At 38.4% G+C, this 12,945-nt stretch overlaps 1 protein-coding gene across 1 annotated transcript; it reads left to right on the top strand.

Moving 5' to 3' along the window:
• The first annotated feature begins 1,977 nt into the window (after positions 1–1,977).
• Positions 1,978–12,515, top strand: pdhb (pyruvate dehydrogenase E1 subunit beta). The gene is made up of 11 exons (XM_041783534.1): positions 1,978–2,060; positions 2,154–2,213; positions 3,066–3,173; positions 4,687–4,749; positions 4,880–4,915; positions 5,394–5,584; positions 5,741–5,835; positions 6,346–6,456; positions 10,642–10,733; positions 10,816–10,957; positions 11,236–12,515. The coding sequence occupies exons 1-11, from the start codon at positions 2,022–2,024 to the stop codon at positions 11,379–11,381; spliced, it is 1,083 nt and encodes a 360-aa protein (XP_041639468.1). The 5' UTR covers positions 1,978–2,021; the 3' UTR covers positions 11,382–12,515.
• The last annotated feature ends 430 nt before the right edge of the window (positions 12,516–12,945 follow it).

Here is a 12,945-nt window from a genome sequence, read left to right as displayed (position 1 = left end):
ACAAAAATCAGTTTTCAAACCTACACCCATTACTGCAGTATGGCAGAGTGAAAACAGAATTTTAGAGTCTTTTGCTGATTTCATTTGGAGTTGGTTTTTTGTTTTTTTGTTTTGTTTTTTGTTTTGTTTTTTGCAAACTCCAAGTAGGCTTGGTGATGTATCAGTTTTTCATTTTTGATAAATTTGCACAAAAAACAACAACAATAAATTCTGTTTTCCTTTTGTCATCATGTGGTACTGAGTACAGATTTAGGAGAATAAAAATATTTTTGTTTTTTTAGGTGAGAAAATACATTTGTGTCGTATTTATTCCTTTACTGTTGTATTGTTTGATTTTAACGTGTTCAAAGTTGAAATTAGAATATGAAGGGTAAAAAAACAAATTAAAAGGAAGAAAATCTGGGCCGCCCATAAGGGGGGATAAAGGTGAGAGCTTCCTGCGGCCCTGCCAAATGGGGCCCCTTGGAGGTCAGGAAAACCATGATCCACTGCAGGTAAAGCTGTGATAACCATATTTTATTTCTACTGACTAAAAATCACTACTATTAGAGAAAAAAATGAATTTTATTTATCAGTGCTGTTGTAAAATAAAAAGAGTTAACAGTGGTACAAGGTTTGGATATATACTAGTAGTGGAAAAAATGGGTTAGAAGTGGCAAAATAGCTGTGAAAAAGGTAAAAAGTGGCAAAATAGTGGTGAAAACCGATTAAAAGTAGCAAAGATGAGTCAGTAGGTAGTTAAGATGAAAATGGGTTAAAGGTGTCAGAAAGGTATAGAAAGTGGTGAAAATGGGTAAAATGTATAAGAAAAACTGCAAAAATGGGTTAAAAGTGGCAAAATCGGGCAAAAATTAGTCTTAAGTGGGAAAGAAAAATGGAAAGTTGCACAAAATGATGAAAAGCAACCAAAAAAAAGTGGCAAATTGTTTTGAAGTGGCAAAACCATAGTGAGAAATAGATAAAAATTTGGGAAAGTAGGTTTAAATTGGCAAAAGGTTTGTAAGTGGCAAGATGAGCTTAGAAAATGGTTGAAACTTGAAAAAAGTGGTGAAATTGGTTAAAAGGGACAAAAACTTTTGAAAATGTATTTAAAGTGGGACAAAGGTATGAAAAGTGGCAAAAAATGGTGAAAATGGGTAAGAAGTAGCAAACAAGTTGTGAAAATTGGTTTTAAGTTTAAAAATAGATTGGACAGGTGGTGAAAACTGGTTTAAAGGGCCATGATTAAACAGTTTCAAATTCAAACCCAATAATAGCTTGACACCATTTTCAGCTCCATAATGAGCTAACTGTTAGCCAGGGTGTTAGCACCAATGCTATTGATCCAATACATATCTATTGATAGTACTGATAAACAACTTCTGGGGAGGGCCCATTCTCTGTGCACATCAGTGCTGTGCTCAGGTAAGTTATTGCCACTGATGCACATGCAATTATCCTAACCCAGAATTTCACCTTTGTATGTTGTTACTATGTCTTACTATCTTATAATTTAAACTTTATTTCATGATTTTGCGACAAGATTTTTGAATGTATATTTGCTTAAGTGGCAGAAATAGGTTTCCATACTGGTCTGACAGTCTGGGAGCCCATAAGAAACTTTGATCTTTGGTAAGTGGGTGTGTTATACTGCTGACTGACTGTAAAGGCGGTGGGCAGAAGGATGTAAAGTTTGTTTGGGTTATTTCAAATTCCCAAAAAATGTAGCAATAAAATTAATTTGACTGGTCTTTATTGGCCACTATGATACCAAACTTTAACAAAATATTTTAAAGTCCCCTTTTCCCAATGTTCAGTCTGTTTGTCCTGATGGTAAAATGCTCCTCCATGCCCAATGACAGCGCAAGGCAGTGTCCTTGGATTTTTTGAGGTTTCTGCCGCCCCTCTCTCACTTGATCCTCTGTGATTGGCTCTGAGTTGTTAGACGCTTCGTGCGTCGTGTGAACTGAAGCTTTCATTGGTTGAAACCCTCTGACCTCGGAGGAGACTCCGCCTTCTCTCCGGCAGAGGACAGGTTCAACATGGCGGTGTCCCTGAGGTGCTTTCTCCGCTCAGGAAAAGTATGGAATTATTCAAGGATTCATCGCTGATATCATAACTTTAGGATTGTTAGTGATATAAGTAATTAACCGTGTTTCTCTTCACATACACAGAATGCCGTGTCGGCGCTTGGACGGCGGGAATTTCACCGGAGTGCTCCTGCTGCTGTGCAGGTCAGTGTTAGCAGCTAGTAGGCTAACTTTAGCAACAGCTAACCCTCTAGCAGATGTGGGATGGTTTTATACACACATAACTACATTCAGAAATGTAAAAGTAAGGCTGATGTGTGGTTTTGTAAATTTTATCATAGAACAGGAGGTAACATGGACATATTTGTTAATTGACACACCTTTGCCCGGTCACTGAGTAGGGATACTGTCACATCATGTCAAACCAAGGTTCCCATTACTCTGAGTTACGGTTTAGTAAGTGACCGCGTTAACTGATGGCTTTCAACCACATCCTTGTGTGGTTGTCATAGTTACAGCAGATGTTTAAGACGGATAGAGTCTTAATTCTTTGCTTAATTATAATTGTAATGTCAACAGTGAATTACATCTTTTTTTGGAAGCCTGAACAAGGGGACATTTTTAAAGATAACTCGCTCACTCCAGCATCTGTTGTAGCTATGACAACCACGGACGCATTTGACCAAAAGTCGACAGATAACACGGTCACATGTTAAACCTTCACACCAGTTTAAAACAGCGCCTGTAAATTGTCAATGATTTTCACTGCTTGTCACATTAGTAGACAGTTAAACTAGATCAAATCATACTGCTGTCTATTTGAAAGCACTTTTCCAGCATAAAATCAGATCTGAGATCAGCATATTCAAAGAGATGGAGGTTATGGGTCATTTTTATTAAATGGTTTAGAAGCGCTGTAATTTTTGAAGCTTCATTTGAGTGAGATTAATATTGATGTTGACACTGATTTTTTGTTCAATATTAACTCAAAGCATCATGCCTTGCTGTGTATGAGTAAAAAAAGCCATAAACTGTTGTTATTGTTGTTTTTGGCAGGTGACAGTCCGTGATGCCCTGAACCAGGCAATGGATGAGGAGCTGGAGAGAGATGAGCGGGTGTTTCTGCTGGGTGAGGAGGTGGCTCAGTACGATGGAGCCTACAAGGTGAGGAGACACACAAGACATCTATTGAGACAGTGTGTAATATGCTATTTTAAGCTGGGATACTACTAACATCATTTTTTAGAGACTAGTCAGTGGTTACACCTAAGTTTGGGCACTTGGAGTATCTCTGGTGATAACATAGTGGTCATTTTAGTTCTATTCCCTCTGTCTGTTTTATCGTAACAGTTCACTGATGCTGTGAATCAACCTGTATTTGTACTTCAGATCAGGGGCCTACCCTCATTTACATTAATACTGAGTCAGTGGCTGAAAGAAACTACAAAGCATTTATAAAGTCAAAGAGAATTATTACAAGGCCTTTAAAATCATACTGGGAACATATACTCACATGGCAGTTCAAAAGAAGAAGAAAGTACAATGATATATGGTGTTTAAGATGAATCCTTAAATGTACTGAAATAGTTGGAAAATATCTAGTATTTATAACAGAAAAGAAATGTGTAAAAGTGGCCTAAGGTAAACATGCAAAGAGTTTAAGGAAATTCTGTAACTTATATTATTCCAAGAGTCAGCCACATGATAAAAAAATAGTCTTTCATTCTGTCTTCTCCATTATCTATGTATCTATGTGAATAATCTGCCTCCTTTTAGTCATTTTATTTCTTATCTTCAACAGTGAGCTGTTAAAATAAGTATGAGTCTATATGAGCCTGTATACTGACCTTCATTGTAGAGATGAATATCAAAATCCCCTACAAAGGCATCTGATACCTACCAGACAGAATTACAACATAGATATTGATTCATTCATTCATTCATTCATTTTGATACCCTGCCATTTCCAATGAAAGGCAAAGCAAACATGGAATTTCTGTGATTTACATGCACTCACTTTATTTCAGCTGAGTGTAAATGCCACTTTATTTTCTTGCTGTCTGAAGGAATGTCTTTGCTCTGCTTATATTTGAATACTAAAGAAATAACCACATTGACACCACATTTACTTTATTGTTTGGCTCTGATGCTACGCCAATATATGAATTTTGCTTGAGCCTCTTACACAAAGAAGTTCCACTGATTTCCTTTTCTTGTCCCATGTTTTATTGGCATCTTAACAGATATCTTGGCAAATTATATACAATACCAAGACAGACTTTATTCTCTTGTTGCCTTTTAACACACTTTTTTCTCTCAGAAGTAATCAAATCCACCGTCTGTTCCATAGGATGTAACAGACAGCAAATCCATTGCAATTCTGCATAAAGTGCAAGATTTCTCAAGTCAGGATTCTTTGAACACTCTCTACCGTCTTTATTACTCACTCATCCTGCACATTCCAGATTTTTCTTAGACAAAAATGCTTCTTCTGTATTTCTAACAACATTTTCTATTGGTAATAACATTGCAGCCAGCAAGTTTGAGCAGATCTAAATAGCAACAGTGTGTAAGGCAAAAAATACTACACAGTTAGACACACAATAAGATGATGATATATTGATATTTTTGTTCTTTTTTTTTACAATCTTATTGAATGACTGGTCATTGTGTGTAGGTGAGCAGGGGACTTTGGAAGAAGTACGGAGACAAGCGAATCATCGACACTCCAATCACAGAGGTGGGACGCTTTTGTATTTTCCCTTTACATTTTTCTTTAACAGTTTTTTTCCTGTTACTGTCAGCCTTGTGAATAAAAAAATTCTTAAGAGAATATTGTCACAGCAGGAACGTCTTCTTTCTCTCTGCAGATGGGCTTTGCTGGTATTGCAGTAGGAGCAGCCATGGTGAGTTTGATTTTTTTTTCATTCGGTAGTTGTGATGAAGCCCCAATAGGATATGGACTCAGAAAAAAAGATAATAATAATGGTGTGTGTCTGGGCGCACCATAAACCAACCTGTTCCCCTGAGAACATTTCTTGGGCCCACAAGAATAACTAGAATAAGACCACTGAGATCATCCTATGTAACAGACGGTGATCGCAAAAAGCCTACTCAACTCACACAATGTTTTCTTGTGAGCACCAGAAACTATCAAATACTTACAGGATATTTTCTGGTGTACAGGTGATACTTAAATCTTGTTTTTTGTCTTTCTATGTCCCTTTAGGGGATCTGTGATTTGCAGCCAAACATTTTTCTTATCTTTAACTTTGATGGACCCTGTCAAATATAAAACTAACTTTGTTTGTAAAACGTACAACTTCAAAAATATAAGTTTACCAGAAAAGTTGTGGTATGATATTTATCTGTTATCTCCTACAGGCTGGCCTGAGACCCATCTGTGAGTTCATGACCTTTAACTTCTCCATGCAAGCCATCGATCAGGTCATCAACTCTGCAGCAAAGACATACTACATGTCAGCCGGTCTGCAGCCAGTGCCTGTTGTCTTCAGAGGCCCCAATGGAGCGTCAGCCGGCGTCGCTGCTCAGCATTCACAGTGTTTCGCTGCATGGTGCGTTTACTTAATACTGTTTCTGCAATTACCAAGCGTCTTATACTGCCTACAAAATTCTTTAAAGCAGCTGCAACAACATCTGCTTATAGATCTTATAGGTTCTAAGTCTGTGATCATGTCAGTGCTGTCAGTGATGCTGTTGTCTGTCTCCAGGTACGGCCACTGTCCTGGTCTCAAGGTTGTAAGTCCCTGGAACTCAGAAGATGCCAAAGGTCTCCTGAAATCAGCCATCAGAGACGACAACCCCGGTGAGACACTGGGTTTTAGGACGTCTAAGACCATCCACAACCAAAATATGAAATTATTCTTTCTCTTGAGCTTTCTTTTGAACTTCAGAGGCATGAAAATGTATTTTGTATATAATGTGTTCATATGTTGAACTTTCACACCTTTAAAGGGCTGTGCTAAGGTGCATGAACTAATCTTTTTTGATAGCTAGGTGTTCTACACTGAACAACAGTTCTAGTGCAGTATGTGGCCAATAAGTAAACATTTACGACTATAATCTCTAAAGACATTCATGACATGCCTTTGTGCAGAGATACACACCTGAAATGGATATTTCATTAACAAACTTCTTAAAATAAATGCATTTAAATTGTCAAGCTTACAGATGTTTGTTAAGGAAACAGATGCATTTACATGTTTTAGCATTTTCATCCCTCCACAGTGCACAAAGTGGTAAAAAGTAAAACCTAACAGGGTCTTTGACTCTGTTTTCACTGCACTCATCCTCACCATGTGCGTTTCTGTTGCAGTTGTGTTCCTAGAGAACGAGCTGATGTACGGCGTTCCCTTCGAAATGTCTGAGGAGTCACAGTCCAAAGATTTCACCATTCCCATTGGCAAGGCCAAGATCGAGAGGCCAGGTGAGACGTGTGATAATGCCATAAGCTTCAGACAGTCAGTGTAACCAGCAGCAAATAATTTCAGCGTGTAGATCAGTAGCATGAGATGAGTACAGTGTAAATTACAGGTACATCTCAAGAAATTAGAATGTCATGAAAAAGTTCAATATTTTTTGTCACTCTTCTCTGAAAGTGAAAACCATATATTATATAGACTTGTTACACATAGAGTGAAATATTTCAAGCCTTAATTTCTTGAAATGTTGATGATTATGGCTTTCAGATAAGAAACCCCAAAATTCAGGGTCTCAAAAAATTAGAATATTACATAAGATCAATATAAAAAAGGATGTTTTAAACAGAAATTTCAGGCTTCCTCCAGACTCTGGGACCTTGAAGAGTGGAGAGGCACAGAATCCACGTTGCTTGTAGTCCAGTGTGAAGTTTCCACAGTCAGTGATGATTTAGGCTGCCATGGCATCTGCTGGTGTTGGTCCACAGTGTTTTCTGAAGTCCACAGTCAACACGGCCATCTACCAGGACATTTTAGAGCACCTCATGCTTCCTTCTGCTGACAAGCTCCATGGAGAAGCTGATTTCATTTTCCAGCAGGATTTGGCACCTGCCCACACTGCCAAAGGTACCAAAAGCTGGTTCAATGACCATGGAGTTACTGTGCTTGATTGGCCAGCAAACTGGCCTGACCTGAACCCCACTGAGAATCTATGGGGTATTGTCAAGAGGAAGATGAGAGACACAAGACCCAACAATGCAGATGACCTGAAGGCCGCTATCAAAGCAACCTGGGCTTCCATTACACCTGAGCAGTGCCACAGGCTGATCGCCTCCATGCCACTTTGCATTGATGCAGTAATTCATGCAAAAGGAGGCCCAACAGAGTATTGAAGGCATAGAAATGAACATACTTTTCAGAAGCCTGAAATTTCTGTTTAAAACATCCTTTTATATTGATCTTATGTAATATTCTTATTTTTTGAGACACTGAATTTTGGGGTTTCTTATCTGAAAGCCATAATCATCAACATTTCAAGAAATTAAGGCTTGAAATATTTCACTCTATAACAAGTCTATATAATATATAGTTTTCACTTTCAGAGAAGAGTGACAAAAAATATTGATCTTTTTCATGATATTCTACTTTCTTGAAATGTAGCTGTAGTTGGTTTCCCAAAATGACAGACTTATTTTATGACTTATTTTTTTTGGAGGTTGTGTTTGAATATAAAAGGCAACCTTGTTAATAATTTTAGTATTTTTTATAAGTTATGTAGTGAAAATGTGTTGATAATAAATTAATATTATCAAGTAAACCTCGTAAAGAATAGGGCACCACTGCTTACGCGGATTGGTTATTTAATAACCAATAAAATATTGCAATTATTAATTAATCAAAACCTTTAATTAATTAACAAGTACATTAACTGTAAATCAATCTCATTCCTAAAGTAATGAATTCTCATAACATTGACTCTATTTCTCTGCTTAATAGAATGAATTCCCGAACTACGACTCTATTTCTCTGCTTAATAGAATGAATTCCCGAACTACGACTGTCTTTTGAAGATTTATTATAAAATCACAAAATAACAGACATAAATCACAGGTTATATGAATAGATAATGTAAATGAATAAACAGAACATGACTAAATATGGTAAAGAGAAAGGATGCTAACTTAGTTGGTGAGAGTGGATTATTCTAATAATCCTAACGGAAAAATTTTAACCGACGTTAAGAATTTGGAGCGTGAATTTGGAAGAATAATAGATCTGAACTAATTTATTGGAACTTTGGAGACATCAGCACCAGAGAGATGAATTGGATCATACCAGCCGTTCGATGGAGGCGAGGAGGAGAGGACCCATCTGGAGGGGCCCGGAGGAAGGCGCCTGGCAAGTTCTGAACGCCCGAAGCTACCGCGTGCCGACTCTGGTCCGACCCGGAGGGTTCAAGCTGGGCCGCTGCGGCGCCGATGGGTCGCTCAGACTGTAGGGACGGCTGTACAGACTCTTGTCCACAGACTCTGGGAAGGATTGTCTCTTGTTCCAAAACAGCTCTTGATCGTCCAATTAAAAAAATCGGATAAACTCAAACGCATCAACACCACGTGACTGCTGGCTCACAGTGAAGTCGATTGTGTGATAAAAAGGAAAAACAAAAACTCTGCATTACAAAAATCTAGCACAAAGCTATAAAAAGGTTAGGAAAAATCTTGTACTGGATAAGAAAAATTCTAAGTCCGATTGTTTATCAGACTTGGCACAACGCTTGGATCAAGAATGGGCCTAGGAGGCCCAAGGAGACTCAATAGAGCTCTCCTCAGTGAGCATCTTCTTGGACTGCCCAGACCTGACCGCTTGAACTGCTCACCGAACTCCACACTCTGAACTCTTGTGAGTTCTGAAGTTACTCTTATACAAGAGGGAGGGGTTTCGGTTTTGAAGCCCTCCCAGTGTTTGATTAAATCCACTCCACCAGATCATCAAGTTAATCGGATAATGTAGAGATAACACAACATGGTTATAAAAACTCTAGAATACTATCAATAAACTATCACACAAACATTAGAAACACAGTTAATTGTTTATACGCACAATTATACATTAGAAAATGTTTCTGCATTTGGGTGTGACAGAACTTGACCACAAGGTGGCAATGTTGATCCAGGGACGATTTTCAGTCTCTGTTCGTCAACTTGGAGAAATACAACTAAATTATATCATAAAACCATAATTCAGTAAGGGAAGATGCCAGAGATTAGTATGACACGTCATTCTGTTCCTTGTAAACAGACTCAACCAAATATGAACATGTCCTGTTAGAAACATAACATTTAAGACAGTTTTTTGATACTTCCAATCCTTGCAGCTTCATGTGGTTGAGATAACACCGGGAATTTACGATATGCGCCTGCTTTCTGCCACGGCTCTGTAGGAAGACAGAGTCCTTAGATTTATGAGGCGTAGTGCAAAGTTTCTTACAGCTTTCAGGAAGACAGGATTTAGTCTGAGGAGGTTCACCATTTGGTCGACCAATCGAAAGATTCAGATTTTAAGGTGTTTATCTCTGTTGGGAGCTGTCTTTCATCAAAATGGCAGTTTAAGAGTCCTACTGCCTGAGAAACTCTTGTTTTTCGAACGTGGTTCCTTGATAAGTTGTCAGCCATGGGGGAAAGAGAACCCCCCCCACCCCCACTTTCAGTGACATTCCTGAAGGATAATCTGAAGGTGTAGGTTTAGGAAGGAGAAAGGATCTCTCCCCCCTTGTATCATTATCTTTCCTCCTTAGAGGGTGTGATATCAACAGCCTTAGATTGTGGTTTCATCTTTAGTTGTTCTGGATAGATTCTCACTACAGTTAGGTTTAAACCCAGAGTATGAACATTTCACTGCAAGAGGGCTCTAATTCTTGTTTTGAATTGAGGACTCTGTTCACTTTTAACAGCTATTCTCCCTGATTTTGAGAAAATTAATCTAGGAAACTAAAACACTGGTTTACTCTTGCATAAATACACCTCATGAAGTGCTGTTTCTGGTCAAAAGAATCGATTCAACGGAAAACATAAGCTGTGGAGGTTGGTACACTTTGCAGAAGGCCTGGGCTCTACTTGCCTAGTGGGGCCGCAGCGTTGCAGGGGGTATTCCTGGTCCATCACAAACAAGTGGCAGAAAACAAGAATGAAATACAATAACAGAACGGCAGCTTCTGGTAGCAGTTCCCACTGAAATATATATCAGTCTTTAACGTAATGCCCAACCTTTCTATGGTACAGATAAAAAAGTCATGTCTGTTAAGGTGGGTCTGTCATCACGGCCATCATAACAAGACATGTAGCATTCAAGTTATAAAAAAACAAAAAAAAAAAAGTTTCTGGTTTTGAAAACTGATGGAAAGATCTGAGGTAATGTGATAACTCAAATAAAATAATTGTATAGTGTAGTAGTAGTCATTTTCTAACTAAGACAGATATTTCAGAGAAAAAGTTCTTCATATAATTATGTTTAAAGCCTTACAGTACTCTGGAACTTGCATGGCGTGAAAGTACATTCCAATAGTATCTGATCCGTTGCTTCGTAGATCTGATTACGTTAAAAGGTGGTCTGAATGTCAGAGATCTGTCCTGCTGATTCGTCTGAGTCGCTGTTACTGTCTCATAATTCCTCTTCCTCCTCTCTCTGTGTTTCAGGAACTCATGTGACTCTGGTCAGCCATTCTCGATATGTTGGCTACTGCCTGGATGCTGCTGTCGTCCTCTCTAAGGAGGGAATCGAGTGTGAGGTAAGAAAAAAGGACATCTCACGTATCATCTCGGCATGTTGGCAGTGGTTTAATATCTACCTCTTCTCTGCTTATGTTTCAGGTGATTAATCTGCGGACCATCCGTCCTATGGATGTGGACACGATTGAAGCCAGCGTGATGAAGACAAACCACCTGGTGACGGTGGAGGGCGGCTGGCCTCAGTTTGGAGTCGGAGCGGAGATCTGTGCCAGGATCATGGAAGGTAACAGCAGAGTCAATGATAGACTGCATTAATGTGACGCTGCTTTATCAGTCTTTAACACTGCCACTCTTTAACATTGATACAGTGATTGCCTATTTTCGATGCATCGAAAATGGCATTTTTGGATCCTGCGGAGACTGCAGGATTTAGATTTGACATTGTAGAATACCTCCATGTATGTGGTGACATATCAGCAGTGAGCGAAGAGAACATTGTAGGATTCCCGCTTCAATCAAAGTGTTCTTAGATAAAACTTCAAACCTCTTCTGTGTTTTCAGGTCCTGCCTTTAACTACCTGGACGCTCCGGCCACCAGGGTGACAGGTGTGGACATCCCCATGCCGTACGCCAAAATCCTGGAGGACAACAGCCTGCCGCAGATCAAAGACATCGTCCTGTCCGTCAAAAAGACCCTCAACGTCTGAGACTCACACATTCACTCACAAACAGGACAGACCAACCTGAATCCTCTTTGTCTTTTACGCACAGATGGTGTAAACATCGTCAGATTTAAAATCTAAACCAAGTGTAAATACAGATAAACGCTCCTTTTAAATACGCTCCAGGTTGTGACGTTTCTAGCCAGATGTTGGTCACAGATGTTTATCTGCATTCAGAGCGATAGACACCCTGAGTTCAGTCAAGTTTTTACCTCGTCTGTGAGCTGGTTACAAACTTTGCTGAACTCTGAGGCTCTTGCTGCTCTCTCCACTTCCTCCCCTTCAAAATAAAATGTTCTACTCTGTCGGATTTTGTGTTTATAGAGAGTTTTAACAATGAAACTGTAAGTGACATTTAAAAGGAAAAGTTTGTGGTTGATCAGTCTGCAGGTCTTTGAGCTGCTGGGGTTTAAGAAGAGGATTGTTGTTTTAAACAACATTTAAATTTGATTTTCAACCTGCCAGAAGAAGTTCGAAGAACTTCTCCTCTCTGATTCCTTAAATTTGTTTGTACCAGTATTAACTGTAATGTCAGTTATTTAGAAAAAGGAGACATTACGTGCAAAAGTCAAATTCTCAGTCAGACCTTCTATTTATTTATTTTTATTTGATTTCTTAATATAAATTAGGTTAAATATCTAACTTTGAACCTGTATATTTGGGTTAAACTTTATTAAATGTGGTACCAACACATGAAAAAAATAAAGAAGGTGGAAAATTGTATTTCCTCTGAACTAAACATAAATAAAATGACTCTGTCCCAACAAAACAAAGTAGACTGAGCCTAAGAGTAAAAAGCTAAAATAGATTTAATTCTCAGTCTCCTCCACCGTGCTCTAAAATTCAGACCCACAGATTGGTGATGAATAAATTTGTGCTCCTTATAGTTTTGTTGTTAAACTCCAGTCTAAACCTAGCCACCAAACCATGAACTACTCTGTCTTTAAACCCTGCACTGACTGGGGTTCGTGTCTTGAAGCAGCAGTGAAGAAGAATGAACTAGCCGAGTGCTAAGATGGACTGTTGTCGGGAATATTTGTTGTAGCTGCAGCAGCTCTGTGGATGTTTTTGTTGCTGTAAATGAATCTGTTACAGGAATAAAAACCTTTAAGCCCCTGATACGACTTGCTCTGGTTTCTGTCGGGTTTATTTCTCTCCTATAATGCTCCATTTTGTTTATTTTTTTTGTTGTGAAGAGTTAGCAGTCTATGTCTTTAAATATAATTTTGATCTCAGGTGTTTGAAGTTGCCTTAACTCGGTAGAGATAAACATTGATATGATGATATTATAATCAAATAATACAGGGATAACCATTTTAATACTGTGGAAATTAAAAATAAAAATCCTAATTGCAGAGCATTTAGTATGATAGTATTTAGTATATAGTGACTGGGTAAGGCTGGGTATTTAATCACATATGTCCTGCAATTTTCAAATCCTAGAAGGTGAAATATTTCTTTGACCACGAAATGTGTTTCAATTTTTTTCTCTCCACATTGTGTAAACATTCAAGTTTAAATTTTTTCGAAAGAAAAATTTGCAAAAAAA

The sequence above is a fragment of the Cheilinus undulatus genome, linkage group 3 (assembly GCF_018320785.1).
Source record: "Cheilinus undulatus linkage group 3, ASM1832078v1, whole genome shotgun sequence".
Classification (NCBI taxonomy): Eukaryota; Metazoa; Chordata; class Actinopteri; order Labriformes; family Labridae; genus Cheilinus; species Cheilinus undulatus.
Note: the sequence above shows the minus strand (reverse complement) of the source record. Positions and strands in the feature narration are given on the sequence as shown.

Bases quoted from the DNA above. Each gene is read 5' to 3' on its own strand.
- pdhb (XM_041783534.1), top strand. From the start codon at position 2,022: ATGGCGGTGTCCCTGAGGTGCTTTCTCCGCTCAGGAAAA. The intron at 4,916-5,393 runs GTGAGTTTGATT...TATCTCCTACAG, and splicing joins TTGCAGTAGGAGCAGCCATG to GCTGGCCTGAGACCCATCTG. The intron at 10,734-10,815 runs GTAAGAAAAAAG...CTTATGTTTCAG, and splicing joins AGGAGGGAATCGAGTGTGAG to GTGATTAATCTGCGGACCAT.